This window comes from Centropristis striata, chromosome 13, assembly GCF_030273125.1.
Source record: "Centropristis striata isolate RG_2023a ecotype Rhode Island chromosome 13, C.striata_1.0, whole genome shotgun sequence".
NCBI lineage: Eukaryota > Metazoa > Chordata > Actinopteri > Perciformes > Serranidae > Centropristis > Centropristis striata.
In genome coordinates this window covers 10,224,262-10,243,510 of record NC_081529.1, presented here as the reverse complement: position 1 = coordinate 10,243,510, position 19,249 = coordinate 10,224,262, and the positions used below count along the sequence as shown (strand labels likewise).

The 19,249-nt window shown below is 33.4% G+C and overlaps 1 protein-coding gene across 1 annotated transcript; it reads right to left on the bottom strand.

Moving 5' to 3' along the window:
* Nucleotides 1-805: 805 nt before the first annotated feature.
* On the bottom strand, nucleotides 806-11,098 carry LOC131982583 (prostaglandin E2 receptor EP1 subtype-like). Its single transcript, XM_059347083.1, has 3 exons — nucleotides 10,773-11,098; nucleotides 6,967-7,850; nucleotides 806-1,672 (listed from the first exon to the last, which is right to left on the bottom strand). Exons 2-3 carry the CDS (start codon nucleotides 7,801-7,803, stop codon nucleotides 1,397-1,399), a joined length of 1,113 nt encoding a protein of 370 aa, XP_059203066.1. The 5' UTR covers nucleotides 7,804-7,850; nucleotides 10,773-11,098; the 3' UTR covers nucleotides 806-1,396.
* Between the last annotated feature and the right edge of the window lie 8,151 nt (nucleotides 11,099-19,249).

The following is a 19,249-nucleotide window of genomic DNA, read 5'->3' as shown; positions in this document are numbered from 1 at the left end:
AGTTTACCAGATAAGCTATCTTGACTTTGTGCAGATCATTGCTTTTTAAAATTTATTTACGGGTTTTACAGCATCCTAACTTTTTAAAAAATGACAGAATGTGTAAAAACATCAACACTTAGGAATGCTGCCTATGAAAGACATCAAATTATTGTAAAAACATGAGTCAGGACAGAAGTCTGGGTTTTGTCTGGGATCTAGGTATACATTTTATACATAGAGTCCTATTAAATCAGTGTTTTTTCATTAAAATATTGCCAGAGTGAGGCTTTCACTGTCAGGTAAGGTAGTTATGCTCCTGATGATCTTACACCCTGTGCAAATGTGTTAAAAGTAAAATTTACACATTAAATCTTCAAGCTTTAGAGGTATTATTGTTTTTTTCTCTGTGTCCATGCAGCTTTTGGAAACATGGTCTAAAGTCAATGGCACAGTATGTTCCTGCTATTTAAAGAGCACACAGGGTTCACAACACGTGTACACTCTGCTGTTACACACTGTGATGTGCAGATTGAAGAAAATATTAACAAATAGACTAGACATGAGACTGGCTTGCTTTATTACTCAGCCAGAATAAAGCTGAATGTAAGAATTATAAACCAGAATAAGAATGAACATTGACAGATAACCTTTTATTATCCAATCATTACATTCCCTTTTGGTAACAAAATTACATTCAATTAGCTTTTGCAAAACATAGCTTCACTTCAGTCCCCAGACACGTAGGGAAAATACTGTTCACAAACACACAATAACACACACACACACACACACACACACACACACACACACACACACACACACACACACACACACACACATTCATGTCACAACAATGGACACACATGTGGTGTTTTTTCACATCTTCAAGCTGAGGTAAAAGCACAAACTGCTCTTTGGCTCCCTTATGTGGGCATTTATACAATTCATTGACTTTACATTGTGTCACAGAACAAAACAGACCAAACTTTGGGTTGAGATGTTTGCTTTAAGACTAAACTCAGTCTTCATTTCAGCTAACCAACATTTATTTTATATTTACATCTTCTCTCATAGAGGACACACTGCCATGCAAACACGTCCTGCATTTTGGTTATGTTGCATTCTGATATTAGCAGTTTATAATGAGTTGGAGCTTTTTTTATATGTAGTGTAACATTAGCTCATACTTTACGTACAAACCCAAGAGTTTATCATAAGCTGGTCAGTGATGATTCAAATCTGGAGCAATTAATTAAATTTTTACCCACTTTGGATCCCAACACATATACTTCATACACATAAACCAGGGTGGATTAAAAGAGAACTTTTCACACTGAATTTGGATCCAGATGGTAGATGCTGGACTCAGTGGTGATCCCGCCGACAGGTCCCTTTTCTTCCTCTCCGAGTCCATTTAAATCTTTGGAACACCTTTTTTCTCTGAGTTCTGGTAGGAGTTGACATCCCAGCGAACAGAATGGAACATGCTACTCTTGAAACTGGCCTGTCTTTTCGTAATGCGGTAGATCTTCCTGAGGATTGCGCGTCGCAGTAGGATGTAGACCCACGGGTCCAGGATCTGGTTACAGGTTGCCATCCTGACCCCTGTTATCATCAGTCCCCTATAAGTCTCTCTGTCACTGTCCATGAGACCACTGTAGGAGCGTGTGGCTGACATCAGTCCAAACACCTAAAAAATAAAAATAAATGTTTAGGTTCATCTATTAACATCTGATAAACTCATACTAAGATCTTACATGTGTTGAAACACAGTTAAAAGGAAATTGTTTAAAGGAATATTTGACCTCCAAAATTACAATTTCTATATTCTTGAAGAAAACTTTGTTTTTCGAATGTTATCACATAATTAAATGAGCGTTATCAGATCATCATTCCCTTAAGTTGACGCTACAAAACTACTTCTCTAAACAGTGGTGGAAAGTAACTAAGTACATTTACTCAAGTACTTTACATAGGTACAATTTTGAGGTACTTTACTTGAGTATTTCCATTTTTTATAACTTTTTACTTCTACTTCACTACATGTTTAGGCAAGTATTGCACTTTTTACTCCACTACATTTAGCTGACAGCTTTAGTTTCTTTTCAGGTCGAGATATAACATAAAAACATTATCAATTTAATGATAAAAACATCAATACAAATAATCTAATAATATATTTAGAATATATAAAACAGAGTGGGTTCATTCTGCATAACGAGTACTTTTACTTTTGATACTTTAAGTACATTTTGATGCTGATACTTTTGTACTTTTACTTCAGTAAGTTTTTTATGCAGGACTTTTACTTGTAGTGGAGTCATTTCACAGTGTGGTATTAGTACTTTTACTGAAGTAAGGGATCTGAATACTTTTTCCACCACTGTCTCTAAGGTAAGTGCAAAGAAGTTCATGGTCAGGCGCTATAAAATATCATTTAAAACATTATTATAAGTAAAATAAAAACACAAAAATGCTGAAAGTAAAATTGTTACAAGGGCGACATGCGAACCAGAAATGACAGGTAAGTTGGCCACGTAAAAGTATGACACACAGAGGTTGATTCAAGTAACGGTGTTGACTTTTGTTTTCTCCTGGGTGAAAGTCCTGGGTTGGTTTGGCACATAAAACATATCGACAGTCAGTGGTTAAATGTAACTAAGTACATTTACTCAATTACTGTACTTAAGTATCATTTTGAGGTACTTATACTTTACTTGAGTATTTCCATTTTATGTAACTTTATACTTCTACTCCACTATATTTTGAGGCAAATATTGCACTTTTTACTCCACTACATTTAGTTGACAGCTTTAGTTACTTTTCAGGTCGAGATTTAACATAAAAACAAGATCAATTTAAAGTGATTAGACATTTTCTTATAATTAAACCTCATAACAGTATATTAAGTAGTTACAATGAACCCTACCTTGAGAAAATTGAAATGATATAATAATATATTTGGAAAATAAAGAATATAACTGAGTGGGTTCATTCTGCATAACGAGTATTTTTACTTTTGATACGTTAAGTACATTTTGATGCTGATACTTTTGTACTTTTGCTTCAGCAAGTTTTGAATGCAGGACTTTTACTTATAGTAGAGTAATTTCACAGTGTGGTATTAGTACTTTTACTTCAGTAAGGGACCTGTATACTTTGAATACTTTACTTTCCGCCACTGTAAATTGTGTCATGTGATCAGCGGCTTTCTCAGCAGATGTTTTTATATACAGTAGGTCTAGTTTTTCTGGTGTTAAACGTGGCAAACGTTTACTTTGATTCATCAAGAAATTTGTTCGTTTTCGGATTCGTCCCTCACTGTGGAGGCACGTGGAAAAAAAACAAAGCTTTCTTAAAGAGTTCAAGCTATCAAGAGGTGAGTATCTGACATACAAATTGTCAATTTGGGTTAAATGTGTTCCTTTAAACCTTTAAATATCTTACTCATCATTCATAAAAACTGATGCAGCCTAACAAATATGAATCTGGTTGATGTGAAAAAATACAGATAATATCTTCTGACAGACTGGAGTGACTACATACTTTAGCCCCAAATTACTGTTTGTAGATCAAGTACCATCCCTGTAATACCTTGAACAAAAAACACATTACTCCACCTTACTATAAAAACACTTTCCTGCATTTACTGTCTCAGCTTGTGCAGACACGCTACTCATCTGGAGTCACGTAGACAAGTGGCATACCTGTGCAAGCTTTGTTTTTTACTCATGCGAGGGAGTTAAATAGTAATACGAGTACTGTCCGTCATAAGCTGTTCTACCACTAAAGGTACAAATGAACCAATTTTTTCTGACAGTGTTGGATAAATGAGACTTTGTTTATGGTTTCTGACTTGGCCCTCATTTACTTCAATTCAAAGGCAATTCAAGGGAACACAGTAACTAGTATAGAAAGGGCTATTGTTTGAGTGACCTTTACCTCAGTTAGTCAGAATTATTTTGAAATTAAGAACTTCCTGTTTCCTCATGTTTGCTATGACGAAAAGTCGCGTGTCCTTTCTTAGTGTTTGCAGTCGCACCCGTTCACACTGTACTGTGAACGGGTGCTAGGGGTGTTTTGATGTACTGGTACTGACACAACCATTATATGTTAAAAATAAAATAATAATAGATATTATAAACAATCCAGTGCCTCTTAACCCTTTGATGCACAACATATTGACACCCCTTCTAATGCACAACATGGGTAAAAAATGACCCGCATTAATTTCCCATGTTATTTAATGCTTGCTGTGTGTTTCTGTGCTCTATATTTTGATATCAACTTATTTTATGATTAACTATTTCAAGTATTCTTTACATGTTTTTGATAACAACAGATCATTATTTCCATTTTGCCTCTCATACTTTATGAAAAAAAAAAGTATTATTACATAGCTAACTACTTGGCTAAGTAGCTTGCTAAGCTAAATACCTAGACAAGAAGTTAGCTAAGCAGTTAGCTTAGCAAGCTACTTAGCCAAGAAGTTAGCTAAGTAGGCTATTTAGCTTAACAAGCTACTAAGCTAAAAAATGGATATGGGTCATTTTTGACCCATGTTGTGCATTAGAAGGGTAGTAGGCCTAACACAAAAAGGGATTTTATTCAAAAACGAATAAAGGAAAACATAAAATTAGGATGTATGATGATAAAAAACAAGTTAATTGAGGAAAAACCTGGAATACTGAATGATGAAATGAATAAATTATTGCAAAGATATAGAACATAAAAACCCTGTCGGGTCACTTTAGACCCATGTTGTGCATCAAAGGGTTAAAACACATTTCAGCTTCTTCTTTTTGTACACTTTGGTACAGTTTTGGTAACAGACCCGACTCTCATATTTTGAGTGTAATTTAGAAAGACAAAATGCACAAATAAACTAAGTTCAAGATTAATTTCAGAGATAGCATTATTTTTTTAAATAATCTCTGGATATTGTGACAATATTCCGATTGTGAATTATTTTATCCACAATAAAAGTTCTTTTAATCAGTAAATCAGCTGTTGAGTATTAGTCATCTGCACCATAGTGGAGATACCGTGGCTAATTGTTTTCTCCAATGTGCAAAATCTGTGAAATGCAAAGTACTTTCAGGAAAACAAATAAACAGAAAAAATAATAGATCAATAATAATTGCAAAATAGCAGAAATGTATGTATATAATGAGTATAGAATGTATGTATATGTCTTTTTGTTTATATTCTTTATTCTGTTTTCCATATGTGTCTGTACCTTGAGCTGCTGTGATAACTAAATTTCCCCACTGCAGAATAAATAAAGTCATATCTCATCTTATCTTATCTTAAATCAATTAATCACTTCATCTAACTTGAGCAAGCATAAATCCTATTAAAATGAAATAATTATGAAATGTGTCTTGTAAGAACATCTTTTCAGAGTATTATATTTAAGAGGCATGCTGAGAATTCTCTAAATAGATAACATGATGTTTATGTTGGTGTATTGACATGTTTATCTCCAAAAAAAATAAACAACATACAGTGTAGTTGCAGTATTTTAATCTGTTTGTAAGTTCTGGACATTTAAAGTAACTTTCTGCACTGATCCATCAACATGGTGACATGTTGTCATACCAAACTTGCCTTTTTAACCTTCCTGTTATGCTACCGGTCAGACCCATTTCAAGGTTTAAAAATCTAAAAAACAAATAGTTAAAAGTATGTTTTTGGGATTAAATTTCTCAAGTGCAATCAACATATTAAATGAAAATTATTAATTTCACATATTTGTGTGTCAGTCCATTAAAAGAAAAACATTTTTTTTTTAAAGTCAATGTCATGTAAAACTATTGTATTTCATATTTTAAACATTTTTTATAATGAAAAACGAATTATCCTCATGTAATCAACATATTAAATGAAAGTGATTAATTTCACATATTTGCATGTTGTGGTAATTTATCGATATCAGTCCATAAAAAGAAAAAAAATCAACATGTATTATACTTTTTTTTAAATCATGTAAAACTTTTGTATTTTATATTTTAAACTTCTTTTTTTCATGAAAAACGAATTATCCTCATAGAACAATGATCTGTGAGAGGTAAACTAGTATTACTGCAGCTATTGCACATATTCTTTTTCATTTTTCAAAACAGTGTTGAACTGTTTGTGGACACATTTATAGAAACGGTGGCTGCTGTCTGAGTGGACGTTTCTTTATCACAGTGGTTGACTGACATTTAAGAGCTGGTGTTGGGATTTTTTGGTTTCTGACACTTTTGTATAATTAAATGGAACAAGCTCACTATGGAGTTGAAGCAATGTCCAAACATGAAACAGTTGAGGTACAAAGACACTATTTTCCAGAGGTACAGGGATGAGGAAGTTGTTGGGTAGCACCAATAGTTATGAGGATACTGTGTTTATTTATTTTTATCATTTTTATACTGGTTATCATTTTGTGTTGTTGTTTCTTTTCTTTTTGTTTGTATGTGTGCGTGTGTTTGTGTATGTATGCATATGTGGGCATGTGTGTGTATGTATGTATGTATGTATGTATGTATGTATGTATGTATGTATGTATGTATGTATGTATGTATGCATGCAAGTATGTATGTATGTATGTATGTATGTATGTTTGTATGTATGTGTGTATGTATGTATTACTGTGTGTAAGTAAATTATATTTATGTTTTTTGTAATACAAGACATGTTTAGCCAAGGATTGTAACTAGTCATATTTAAGGAGAGGCGGTCAGAGTTTATAATTTTTACTTCTTCTTCTCACTCCTTTTCGAATATGTATACATGTATATCTCATGTTAAATGTTTTGTCTTACTCTTTTTTCATTATTTTGTTTTCATATTTGAGATAAACTTGAATCGATCAATCAATCAAAAACATGCCCTGGGTCAAATAGACCCAGGAACATTATTTCTGCTCCTGAGAAACAAACATAAAAGGAGGGTTAAGAGGTGAGTTGATATGTGGGAGAGGACTTATCTGACACTCACCAGCAGAGGGCTCCAGCAGATGCAGGAGGTGACCATGATCCCAACCAGCTGGACCACCATCTCTGTGTCGTGGGACCTGGCAGAGCAGCGTTGGGTGCACGACCTCTTCTTTAGCCGAGCTCTCACCAGTGTGATCCCGCTGATGGTGTTGCACACAAAGGCTGAGGCCAGAGAGCTCAGAGCCAGTCCAGAGAACAGCGTCACAAAGGCCAGATCTGTGGCCTTGGTGTCCTCCATCACCCTGATAAAACACCACGTCCCTGGGTGTTGGTAAGTGTAGGCACCCAGGCTGAAGAAGGGTAGAAAGGCCACAGATAAAGCCAGCAGCCAGATCAGGGCCAGCGCCAGTTTGGTCCGTGCCGTGGTCACCAGGCGAGCGTGCAGCAGCGGCCTGGTGACGCCCAGGCAGCGCTCCCCGGCCATGGCACAGCCCAGGAAGAGAGGGCAGAGGCCGAAGAACACCATGCAACCTCCCAGGAACAGACAAGGCATGTCTGGGTTTGAGGGATCTCCTCCCCTTTCTGAGTACCTTTTCAATACGAGGGCTCCGTTGATGACATGTCCGGCCAGGTCTGTTGCCACCAGGGAGCTGGCGAACAGCAGGAACGTGGCTTTGGACCGCCGGCGGAAACGGTTGTAGGCCTTGGCGAGGATGACGAGGGCCACCACGTTGAACAGGATGCCCAGAGTCATGGTGAGGCAGGCCGATATGGGAGACTTCATTACTAGACGGGTGGTGTCGTTTGCTGGGTCAGGGTCCTGCACCATGCTGGTGTGGTTGGACAGGGGGAAGGGGGCAGTGATGCCTGAAGAGTTGTAATGCTGCATGGCCAGCATCACCGCCGAGCTTTGGGCCCGATGTGGTTCCTCTGGGTGAAAAGGTACTGAAAAGAAAACAAATCTGGCTCAGCATGCTGAAATGTTCTTAGGTGGAGAAAGCAACAGTGGTCAGCAGTAAATCTGAAGAAATATTCAAATATCAACAGTTTAGAGTGTATAAGGGCCAAGAACAGGGTTGGGCAACTTAAATGCTGGAGGGGGCCACAATTTTTCATGGCCACTACCAAAGGGCCACATATAGGACCGTGTACTTAACTAGATATGATGAAACTGCAATTTTAAATATGTTTTCAGTGCAGTAACTTAACATATTTCATGCAAATGCATGTATAACAGGATAAATAGGAATACAAAAGGTTTGACGCAAATAAAAAATAACCACTTACTGTGATTTCTTTTTTTAGTGCAAGAACAGCAGACCAACATTAATTGCAAGAAGTAACTGCAACAACTTATAAGACATAATTGAGCTTGGGAATGGCCTTCATATACCCATATCATAATGTTCTAGTCCAGGGATGGGCAACTGGAGGCCCGGGGGCTGATACGTCCCGCACCCTCACTTGAAGTGGCCCTCAGTACAACTACATGCATTTGAGCATGAAATCTTAAAAGTGCAGTGTAAAAATGCACAAAATTACTTCTTGCAATTAATGTTGGTCTGCTGTTCTTGCACTGAAAAAAAAAGAAATCACAGTAAGTGGTTATATTTTATTTGCTTCAAACCTTTTGTATTCCTATTTATACTGTTATACATGCATTTGAGCATGAAATATGTTAAGTTACTGCACTGTAAACATATTGAAAATTTCAGTTTCATCATATCTGGTTAAGTGCACGGTCCTATATGTGGCCCTGTGGTAGTGTCGATGGAAAATTGTGGCCCCCTCCAGCATTTAAGTTGCCCATCCCTGGTTTAGTCTAACTTCGGAGAGTTATTGAGCCCCTTCCTGACATGACACCAATGGATTCCTTGGGTTTTTCTGAAGATTCTATCAGTATTTCCTATCTAAAAATGAGCCCCCCTACAGCCTCTGAAAGACAGAAAGCCTGGATTGTGCTCCCGCTCCCACAGGAGGGTTACCGCCTCCCTCTCCAGGCCAAATAATTTTCACACAGTCCCTTACAGGTTTTTAAATTTTCTGGCAAAATTGCACAGCTGGAAAACTTCCATTAAGACATTTCATTACTGTTGTCTCCAGTGGACAAAATGACTCAACTTGACCACAACAATGAGTCCCCAGCTCCCTCTCTCTGAGGTTTAAGTGCAAAGAGGTTATTTTTTTTCTCTTCACATGATGAGGCAACACGGAAAATCTGAAACAAGTTCTGACAGTTTTGTTGACACTGAAAACTCCTGCACACATTCCTCTAAAAGTGCTCTATCATGCGGCAGCAGCATAACACGGTCACCTTGTTATATCAGGAAATATCATATGCAGCTAAGAACAAGTCACGCATGCAAACATGCCAGATGTTGGGAAATATTGTGCATATGGATACTGATAGCTAGGTAGATAGTATTCTTTTATTATTATTCATATGTCACATTTTTATTTAAAGAGATTATATACGGGAATGTGTTTTCTTATTCTTTGTGCATATTGACAGTAAGTCAATTAAGTAAAAAATAGTAAAAATGAAAAAGTCAATGTCATGTAACACCATTGCATTTTATTTGTAAGTCTTTCCAATGAACATTATTACACATTTTTACGAAAAACAAGTTCATTCTCCTCATTGAACTCATCATTGAGAGGTAAATTAGAGTTTTCAATGGAATACAAACAATGTTTATTGGGATTTTTTTGTTTCTGACACTTTTAGATCATTAAACGTGAAATTGACCCATGAACTTTATAGCTGCTCCTGAGAACCGAACATAACGGAAGGGTTAAATTCTAATCTTGATATTTACTTACACTGTGTTTATTAAGTGGAATATGTAAAAGTTGTTTCTCTGCTTACAGGTTATGCTCTGTGACTATGAAATGATAAACTTCAGATAATAATGATAAAACAGAATGATGACAGCCAGATACTACCTAAGTAGCCTCAAACAGTTCATAGTAGCTTTCCTTCCAGCTGTCACATTTTTATATTTGATAGCGTGAGCGTTTCATTTCATTTTCTGTTAAATATTTTTATGCCTAAAAATTAAGAAAATTAATTTGGAAATAAATTAAATATAAGATATGGAGGAACAAATATACTCATTAATATGAAAAAAAGAAAATATATAAGTAAATAATACACATATACATGTGAAATTAAATGAAGACGCTTACAATTATTCTTTACATTAGATTTTAAATTTTAATCTTTATATTACATTTTATATATTATATATTTGGATTGAATGTGGCTTTATATTTTCACATTTTATTCTTTTATGTAACTCTATATATTTACACTTTTTTTAATTCCTTATTTATTTATTTATTTTTCCATAAATAAAGTTCCATTTCTTAAAAATCACTTATTTATTTTGTTTTTCTTTATCTTTATATTTCAACATTTTTTATTGACTTATTTATTTATTTCCCTTTACATTTTAAGATTATTATTAATCTTAAATGACTAAATGTATTATTATTATTATTATTATTATTATTATTATTATTATTATTATTATTTTATTTCTGTAAAATAATTTATTTATTCTTTTGTTTTTCTTTATCCCAATTATCCTAATTATCCTAATATTTCCAGAATTTTTATTTACTTTTACTATGAATTCCTTTTTTTTTTCAATTTCCACTTATTTTTCTTATTCTTTGACAGCTTTTTCTTCTTTTTAAGGCACTCCAGTGACTCCATAGCCATTCTCCAAATAGTTTAAATAAATCCAAACTGTAACTGTTACTGTAAAATGTGAATTTAACATGATAAATCAAACTGAACTTGAAACAGGAGCCTCGGGGCGTACCATTTGTCCTTTCTTCAATGAAACATATTGAACCTACCTTTGAAATGTTAAATCCATGGATATGATCAGGAATGCTCTGATCTTGACAATTACTCATAACTGAAGCAACTTTTAAAAATAAAGTAATCCAGGCAGCTCTTGATATCTTCTTGTGTTTTACCAAAGTGAGAGGACTGTTCCACCTGAAGAGTTTCCTCGTTCTGCAACTGAACCTGTGAAGAAACAGAACAAGAACAAGCAGCCTCGCTGTAACATTGCACAAGCATGTCCTCTGTTACTCCAACTGTGTCTGGCTGCTTTTATATGGCGGAGCTGCACCGAGCTCACACCGCCTCTGGGTGTCTCAGTCTGTAAAAACATTCAGTCCTCCCAGCAGCAAACACACACAGAATGAATGGCTCACTCACACTGTAAAAAAAAATGTTGTTTTTACAGTAAAAAAACAGCAGCTGTGGCTGCCAGAACTTTACCTTAATAAATACGGTGCACCTTTTTGTAATATTACGGTAAAATTATATTAGCACTGTTGATTTCACATTTAAGATTACCATTTCATTTCATATTTTACCGTAAAAAATAAAGTTTTTTTTATTTTTTATTAATTTAAACAAAACACAACATAAATCACCAATGGACAAACACAGTAAAAAAAAAAAAAAAAAGAACAACAACAACAAAATCACAAAATCAACCTAAATAAATAAATAAAACTACAATAACAAATAAGAACTTTAACACATTAAATAACATTAAAACTAAACAAGACACAAAAAAACATCAAACATAATCAACACATAAAAAATACAGTATATCAGTAAACTTGATAACCTAAGAGGAAATAAAAAAGGGTTAAGTTAAATGCCAGCCTTCCACTTCAAAAAACCTTTACCACCTTTCCAAATACCGTCCAACATCACCATTCCTATTAGCAATATAACCTTCCAAAACAAAATAACGTTTAATAAGCATCCTAAATTGATTAATATTCAAAGAATAGTATTAATATTATTATAAAAATAAAAAGTTTTTCCAGCAAAAGAAATGCTGTTTTGCCATATAATTGACAAGAAATTGCTTTATAAATGCTGCATGAATTAAAGATTTTACCATTAAATATTACAGGATATTTCTGTTGGAGATATGGTGTTTGTATATGTATTTTGTATATTGTGCGTGTTTTGTTTGTTTTTTGTTTCGTAATTCTCTGCTTATTTTTACATCATGGCCAGGGGACTACAGATGAAAACTAGCCTTCTGGCTAACTCTGGCTTTTTTAACCATGTGTAATCACGTTATGAAATTGAACTGTCCCCTTTTAAATAAACGAATAATAATAATAATAGTACATTTAACAGTGAGAAAAATAATTTTTACAAAAAATAAATGCAAAAATGATGGCTTGTATATATATTACAGTATATGTTTGCTACAAACACGTTGCCAGTGTATTTTACAGTGGATTAATGTATTTTAAAAAATAATAAAAATGTAAAAAAAAAATACTGTTTTGGCTGACATATACATTTACAATGTTTCATTGTTACTGAAACTGAATTAACCCATTTATCATTTTACAGTCTTTTACTGCCGTGGTTTATCAGTTTTTCACCATAAAATCTACATGTTTTACAGTGCAGAGGAGAGGGTTATCAGAATATGTCAAATCTAGCTGATTCACCCTCAGAAAACAATTATAAGATGTAGCGGCTTTAATATTAAGCCCATAACAACAAGACCTGGCCGAGGCTGCAGGAAACAGCCCCTTTCAAGTTTATAAGCAGTGATGTAGTTTTAACTAAAATATGCATGACTTCATGTCAATTATTTATAGTCGCCACTGATTAATGCCAGATTAGACTCTTCAGAGTGAAAACTGGCTAACTTTAGGTAGTTGAACATGAATTACGTACTTTGTTTTACAGCTTGAGGAACCCTTCTTTGTTAATTCTAGAGAAATTAAAACACTCCCCTTCTCCACTGAGCCTCATGTGAACAACCCTAACATCCCTGTGGTCAGCTCTCATCAATGCAAACCAGCTGTGCTCCTGCCTCCACAAACATCAAGTTACAGTCTGGAGCTGCAGCTGCAGCTGCTAATGGTCTCCCACTTCTGACTGCTGCTGAAAATATAGCTATATGTAATGTATAATATATTAAATAAAGAACACAATATAAATATAAAATCTAATCCAATCTATTCTAATCTAGTCTAGTCTAGTCTAGTCTAATCTAATCTAATCTAATCCAATGTATACTAATCTAATCTAATCCATTCTAGTCTAATCAAATCTAGTCTAGTCTAGTCTAGTCTAGTCTAGTCTAGTCTAATCTAATCTAATCTAATCTAATCTAATCCAATCCATTCTAATCTAATCTAGTCTAGTCTAGTCTAGTCTAGTCTAATCCATTCTAATCTAATCTAATCTAATCTAATCTAATCTAATCTAATCTAATCTAATCTAGTCTAGTCTAGTCGAGTCTAGTCGAATATAATCCAATGTATTCTAATCTAATCTAATCCATTCCAATCGAATCGAATCGAATCGAATCGAATCTATTCTAATCTAATCTAATCAAATCCAATGTATTCTAATCTAATCCAATCCAATGTATTCTAATTTAATCTAAATTAATCTAATCTAGTCTAGTCTAGTCTAGTCTAGTCTATTCTAGTCCAGTCCAGTCCAATCCAATCCAATCCAGTCCAGTCCAGTCCAGTCCAGTCCAGTCCAGTCTAGTCTAGTCTAGTCTAGTCTAATCTAATCTAATCTAATCTAATCTAATCTAACCCAATCTATTCTAATCTAATCTAATCTAATCTAGTCTAGTCTAGTCTAATATAATCCAATGTATTCTAATCGAATCGAATCGAATCGAATCGAATCGAATCGAATCGAATCGAATCTATTCTAATCTAATCTAATCTAATCTAATCTAATCTAATCTAAATTTATCTAATCTAATCAAATCCAGTGTATTCTAATCTAATTTAATCCAATGTATTCTAATCCAATCCAATCCAATGTATTCTAATCTAATCTAAATTAATCTAATCTAGTCTAGTCTAGTCTAGTCTAGTCTAGTCTAGTCCAGTCCAATCTAATCTAATCTAATCTAATCTAATCTAATCTAATCTAATCTAATCTAATCTAATCTAGTGTAGTCTAGTCTAGTCTAGTCTAGTCTAGTCTAATCTAATCTAATCTAATCTAATTATGGAGTAATTGTTAGTGTCTTCTTTTATGTATATGTGCATTTATTTATACATATCTATGTTAACTTATATATTTTCTTCTTCTTTCATATTAATTACTATATTTTTTCCTGTATTTGTCAAATGTGGAGATATAAAGATACATAATTAAAAGAAGAAATAAAAGAAGAAAAAATGTGAAAATATAAAGACAAATAAAATACAAATATGTACGTATAATAATTAAAATATAAAATATAATATAATATATGGACTAATTGTTAGCATCTTCTTTTATGTATATGTGCATTTATTTATACATATCTATGTTAAATTATATATTTTCTTTTTCTTTCATATTAATTACTATATTTTTTCCTGTATTTTTCAAATGAGGAGATATAAAGATAAATAATTAAAAGAAGAAATAAAAGAAGAAAAAAATGTAAAAATACAAAGACAAATAACATACAAATATATACATATAATGTTAAAATATAAAATATAATATAAATAATTGTAAGCACCTTATTTATGTATATGTGCATTTATTTATACATTTATATTTATAAAATATAGCTACATATAATGTATAAAATAGTATATAAGGAATACAATATAATTATAAAATATAATATAGTATATGGAGTCATTGTTAGTGTATTATTTTTGTACATTTATTTATACATATCTATGTTAACTTATATATTTTTCTTCTTTTTTCAACATTTTGTCTTTATGTAGAATCACATTTCAATAGCACATTACAACAGTCATCACTGTTATGATAATTGGCATTGCGATCCATATTTTAAGATTTTTATCTAGTTATAAACAAACAAACAGAACTCGGGTGTGTTTCCATCTACAGCAAGTAGTAAAACAGATTTAAAAAAAAAAAAAAAAGAAAGGTCGAGCTTGTTATTTTCCGTTGAAATTCACAATATTTCATCCAAATTTCCTCCGTAAAATGACTATTAGTATCCCTTTCCCATTTTTGTTTAATGTAGGTGCTACTTGCTGTTTTAATTCCCTGAAGTCCTTTATACAGTCTTGAGGTTATTTTAAGCCTTCCTTGTAGGCATTAATAAGAATCTTCAACAAATTGTTTTCAAACACTTTTTGGCTCTCTGGGATCAAACTATTGATATGATGGCGTGCAATTTTTTCCTGTATGTTTTAAATTTGGAGATATAAAGATGAATAATAAATAGAAGAAAAAAAAGAAGAAAAAATGTGAAAATATACAGACAAATAAATACAAATATATACATATAATATATACTAAAAAAATAAATATAAAATATAATATAAAGAATAATTGTAAGCACCTTATTTATGTATATGTGCATTTATTTATATGTATCTATGTATTTTTCATGTAAATTACTATATTTTTTTCTGTATATTTTAAATGTGGAAATATAAAGAAAAATAATTAAAGTAAAAAATAAAATAATACAAATGTAAAAATATAAAGACAAATAAAATAGTAATAAATATAATATATAAACTCTGAATTATAATTAAAAATAAAGAAAAATGATGAGCATCTTCATTTACTAAGAAGTGCATTTATTTTTATATATCTAGGTTTAATTTTTTTTATATATGTATATATATATATATTATATTTATATATATTACCAAAATGTGGAGATAAATAAACTAACAATAAAAAACAGTAAATAAATATATAAAGACAAATGAAATATAAATATCTAAATTATAAGAATATAAGAATAAAATATAAAATATAATATAAAGATAAATGTAAGCATCTTAATGTGAGTATATATATATATATATATATATATGTATATATATCTTATATATCTATCGTCTCCTTTTTAGCTGTTAATGCTCCAGGCCCTCACCTCAGGGAGGAAAAAAACCTACATTATTTTGTGATTTGTAGAATGAATACACTAAAGCTCCACTGTCAGATGATGAAAATGAACTTGTCAGGTTCACATCATCAGCAATCCGAAATATCTCTACACTCATCTGAAATTCCTCCTCCAGCGAGAGCTCTTCTTGTTCCACTGTCACCTTGTGTCAAAACAGTAGAGGGAAGCTGCTGTAAAATGATGAGCTAATGTACACAATGCAGCCTTCTGTTCATATGCACACTGCAGCTGTGTTTCCTCTTTGACAGGCGGTGCAGTGAGACGTGCATGTGTGCATGTGCTCGTGACATACCAGGACATCTTAATAGACTGTTATTATAAAAATGTCTTTCAAAAGCACATATTCGAGCGTGAATTATACGTCGCCCCCACATGTCTGTGTGTACATGCAGGAATGTATCTGACAGGTGCAGGTGAAGCAGTTTACACAAAGTTAATGCATCTGTTTCAGTCTGCTGTGTTATAAAACCTGGCTCAGATCAGGCGGCAACCTCCGGGTCTGAGCAAGGAGGCAAACCAGGAAGTGCCTTAAGCTGCATTCTACGGAAAATTCCAGCAGGGGGCGCTAAGTTTGGCTGCAAAAAAAATCTGTCCATTCATTGCAGTGCAAAATGAGAAAACTTCTCACTTGATTTATTACCTCATAAAAAATTTTTTTAGGACAACACTATGGTCTCAATCGCTAGTAAAAAATCTTCTACAAGACAATTTGATGTCAATAGTTCTAATAATGGCCCCATTTAGAAGAAAATAGAAGATAAAGAATCGTATGATTTGGGGTGTGGCTACCTTTGATTGACAGGTCACTAACAAGGCGAGCCGTCATCAGGAGAGACGCAGAACAATGCGTATCCATGGCAACGTGTCAATAAAGTTATATATAACGTTATATATAGATATAAAAAAAGAGTCTCATAACTTTGACCCTTTCACTTTATTTTCACTTAATGACATGATGTTTATTTGAACGTTTTGTTCAGTAAAAATGTCTTGTTCAGCGTTTGGTTGGACTAACAGACACTCCAAGGAGTCGCTGCTCATTTTTCTGAGGTCAGTAACTTACATTTTGTTTGTGTTTTTTGCTAGCCAAAACTAACATCCCAGTTAATGCTCCAGTTAATGCTAACATGAATTAGCAGTGACTTCTCTCAGTCAGGTTGAGGTGTAGAGAGGCTGTAGTCAGTGATCAGATCCCTCTCCTCCTCCACAGTCCAGATATGGTCTGCTCCCCGTATCGCAAACAAGATGGTGGCGCAAGATAGCGACGATTGTAACGCTGAACTCGATGCTTCCATTGGGCCACAAACCAATGTGTGACGTCACGGTGACTACGTCCATTATTTATATACAGTCTATGGCTCAGATTAACACCTGAGTTGTGGAAGAAGGATATGTAAAGGAGACGACACGGGAGATCTGCTGAGAGGAGGCAGGAGAAGAGTCTGCTGTCCAAAGGAGCAAAACCAAATAGAGAGACATGTTCATCATGGGCTGTTGTGTATGAAAAAAAGCTAGTGATAAACATGATATCCTTCTTTGGTAGAGTCACAAAAAGCTGTCATAAGTCTGCAACAACAGCTGTATTCATGTTTATAAATATCTCACTGTATTTACTGTAACACACAAAAATCTGTTTCCAAAAAAGGAGTTCATTTCTACAAAAGAGGATTATATTAGGGCCACAATTTAAATTACTTATTGGCTTCTGAGTTGAATTCTGTCAGAATTTTTCAAAATAAAGTCAGAATTCAGGGTTGCTGGGGCCAATCTGACCCTGGGCGATAGTCAGATTAGATTTCATAGTTCGAAATATTATCTCAAAACTCAATTTTTTATTCAGAATTCTGAAAAATAAGGTCAGAAATATTATTATTATCCATTCATTATCCTTAGGGTTAGGGAACTATGTTTCTGGGACATTAATGAGCATCACAGGGGCTCCACAAGGGACTGTTCTGGCTCCATTCCTGTTCACACTGTACACAGTGGACTTCAAATACAACTCTGAATCCTGCCACATCCAGAAGTACTCTGATGACACTGCTATTGTGGCGTGTATCAGGAATGGACAGGAATCTGAATATAGGGATCTGATAAAAGCCTTATACTATCTCCTACTGAACACCTCAAAGACTCAGGAAATGATCAGAGATTTCCCTGGTTCAAGCCCCATACCTGTGGGGTGGACATGGAGGTCCTTCTCTCCTACAGCCATCAGGCTGCCTCATTCTAACAGAGATTCTGCCAGACTAACTGAATTTACCCTCAGGGATAAAAAAAAAAAAGAAATTTTGATTGATTGATTTGATTGATTAACCGTTTATCCAAAGCTGACATTGGGCGAGAGGCAGGGTACACACTCTTGAGGTTATTTTAAGCCTTCCTTGTAGGCATTAATAAGAATCTTCAACAAATTGTTTTCAAACACTTTTTGGCTCTCTGGGATCAAACTATTGATATGATGGCGTGCAATTTTTTCTTGTATGTTTTAAATTTGGAGATATAAAGATAAATAATAAATAGAAGAAAAAAAAGAAGAAAAAATGTGAAAATATACAGACAAATAAAATACAAATATATACATATAATGTATAATAAAATAGAAATATAAAATATAATATAAAGAATAATTGTAAGCACCTTATTTATGTATATGTGCATTTATTTATATGTATCTATGTATTTTTCATGTAAATTACTATATTTTCTTCTGTATATTTTAAATGTGGAAATATAAAGAAAAATAATTAAAATAAAAAATAAAATATAAAGACAAATAAAATAGTAATAAATATAATATATAAACTCTGAATTATAATTAAAAATAAAGAAAAATGATGAGCATCTTCATTTACTAAGAAGTGCATTTATTTTTATATATCTAGGTTTAATTTTTTTTTATATATGTATATATATATATATATATATTATATTTATATATATTACCAAAATGTGGAGATAAATAAACTAACAATAAAAAACAGTAAATAAATATATAAAGACAAATGAAATATAAATATCTAAATTATAAGAATATAAGAATAAAATATAAAATATAAAATAAAGATAGATGTAAGCATCTTAATGTGTGTGTATATATATACACACTGGACAGGTCTCACAGGGCTGACACGTAGAGACAGGCAACCATTCATGCTCTCATTCACTCCTATGGCAATTTAGAGTCACCAGTTAGACCTAAGCTGCATGCTTTTGGACTGTGGGAGGAAGCCGGAGTACCCAGAGAGAACCCAAGCTGACACAGGGAGAACATGCAAACTCCACATAGATGAACCACAAGCAGGATTCAAACGTGCAGCCCTCTCGCGGTTGCGGTTAGGTAGGCGTTAGTGCTGCCCACTGCGTAGCCCTAGTTTTGACTTTATTATCAAAACAGTGTCAGAATTCTGA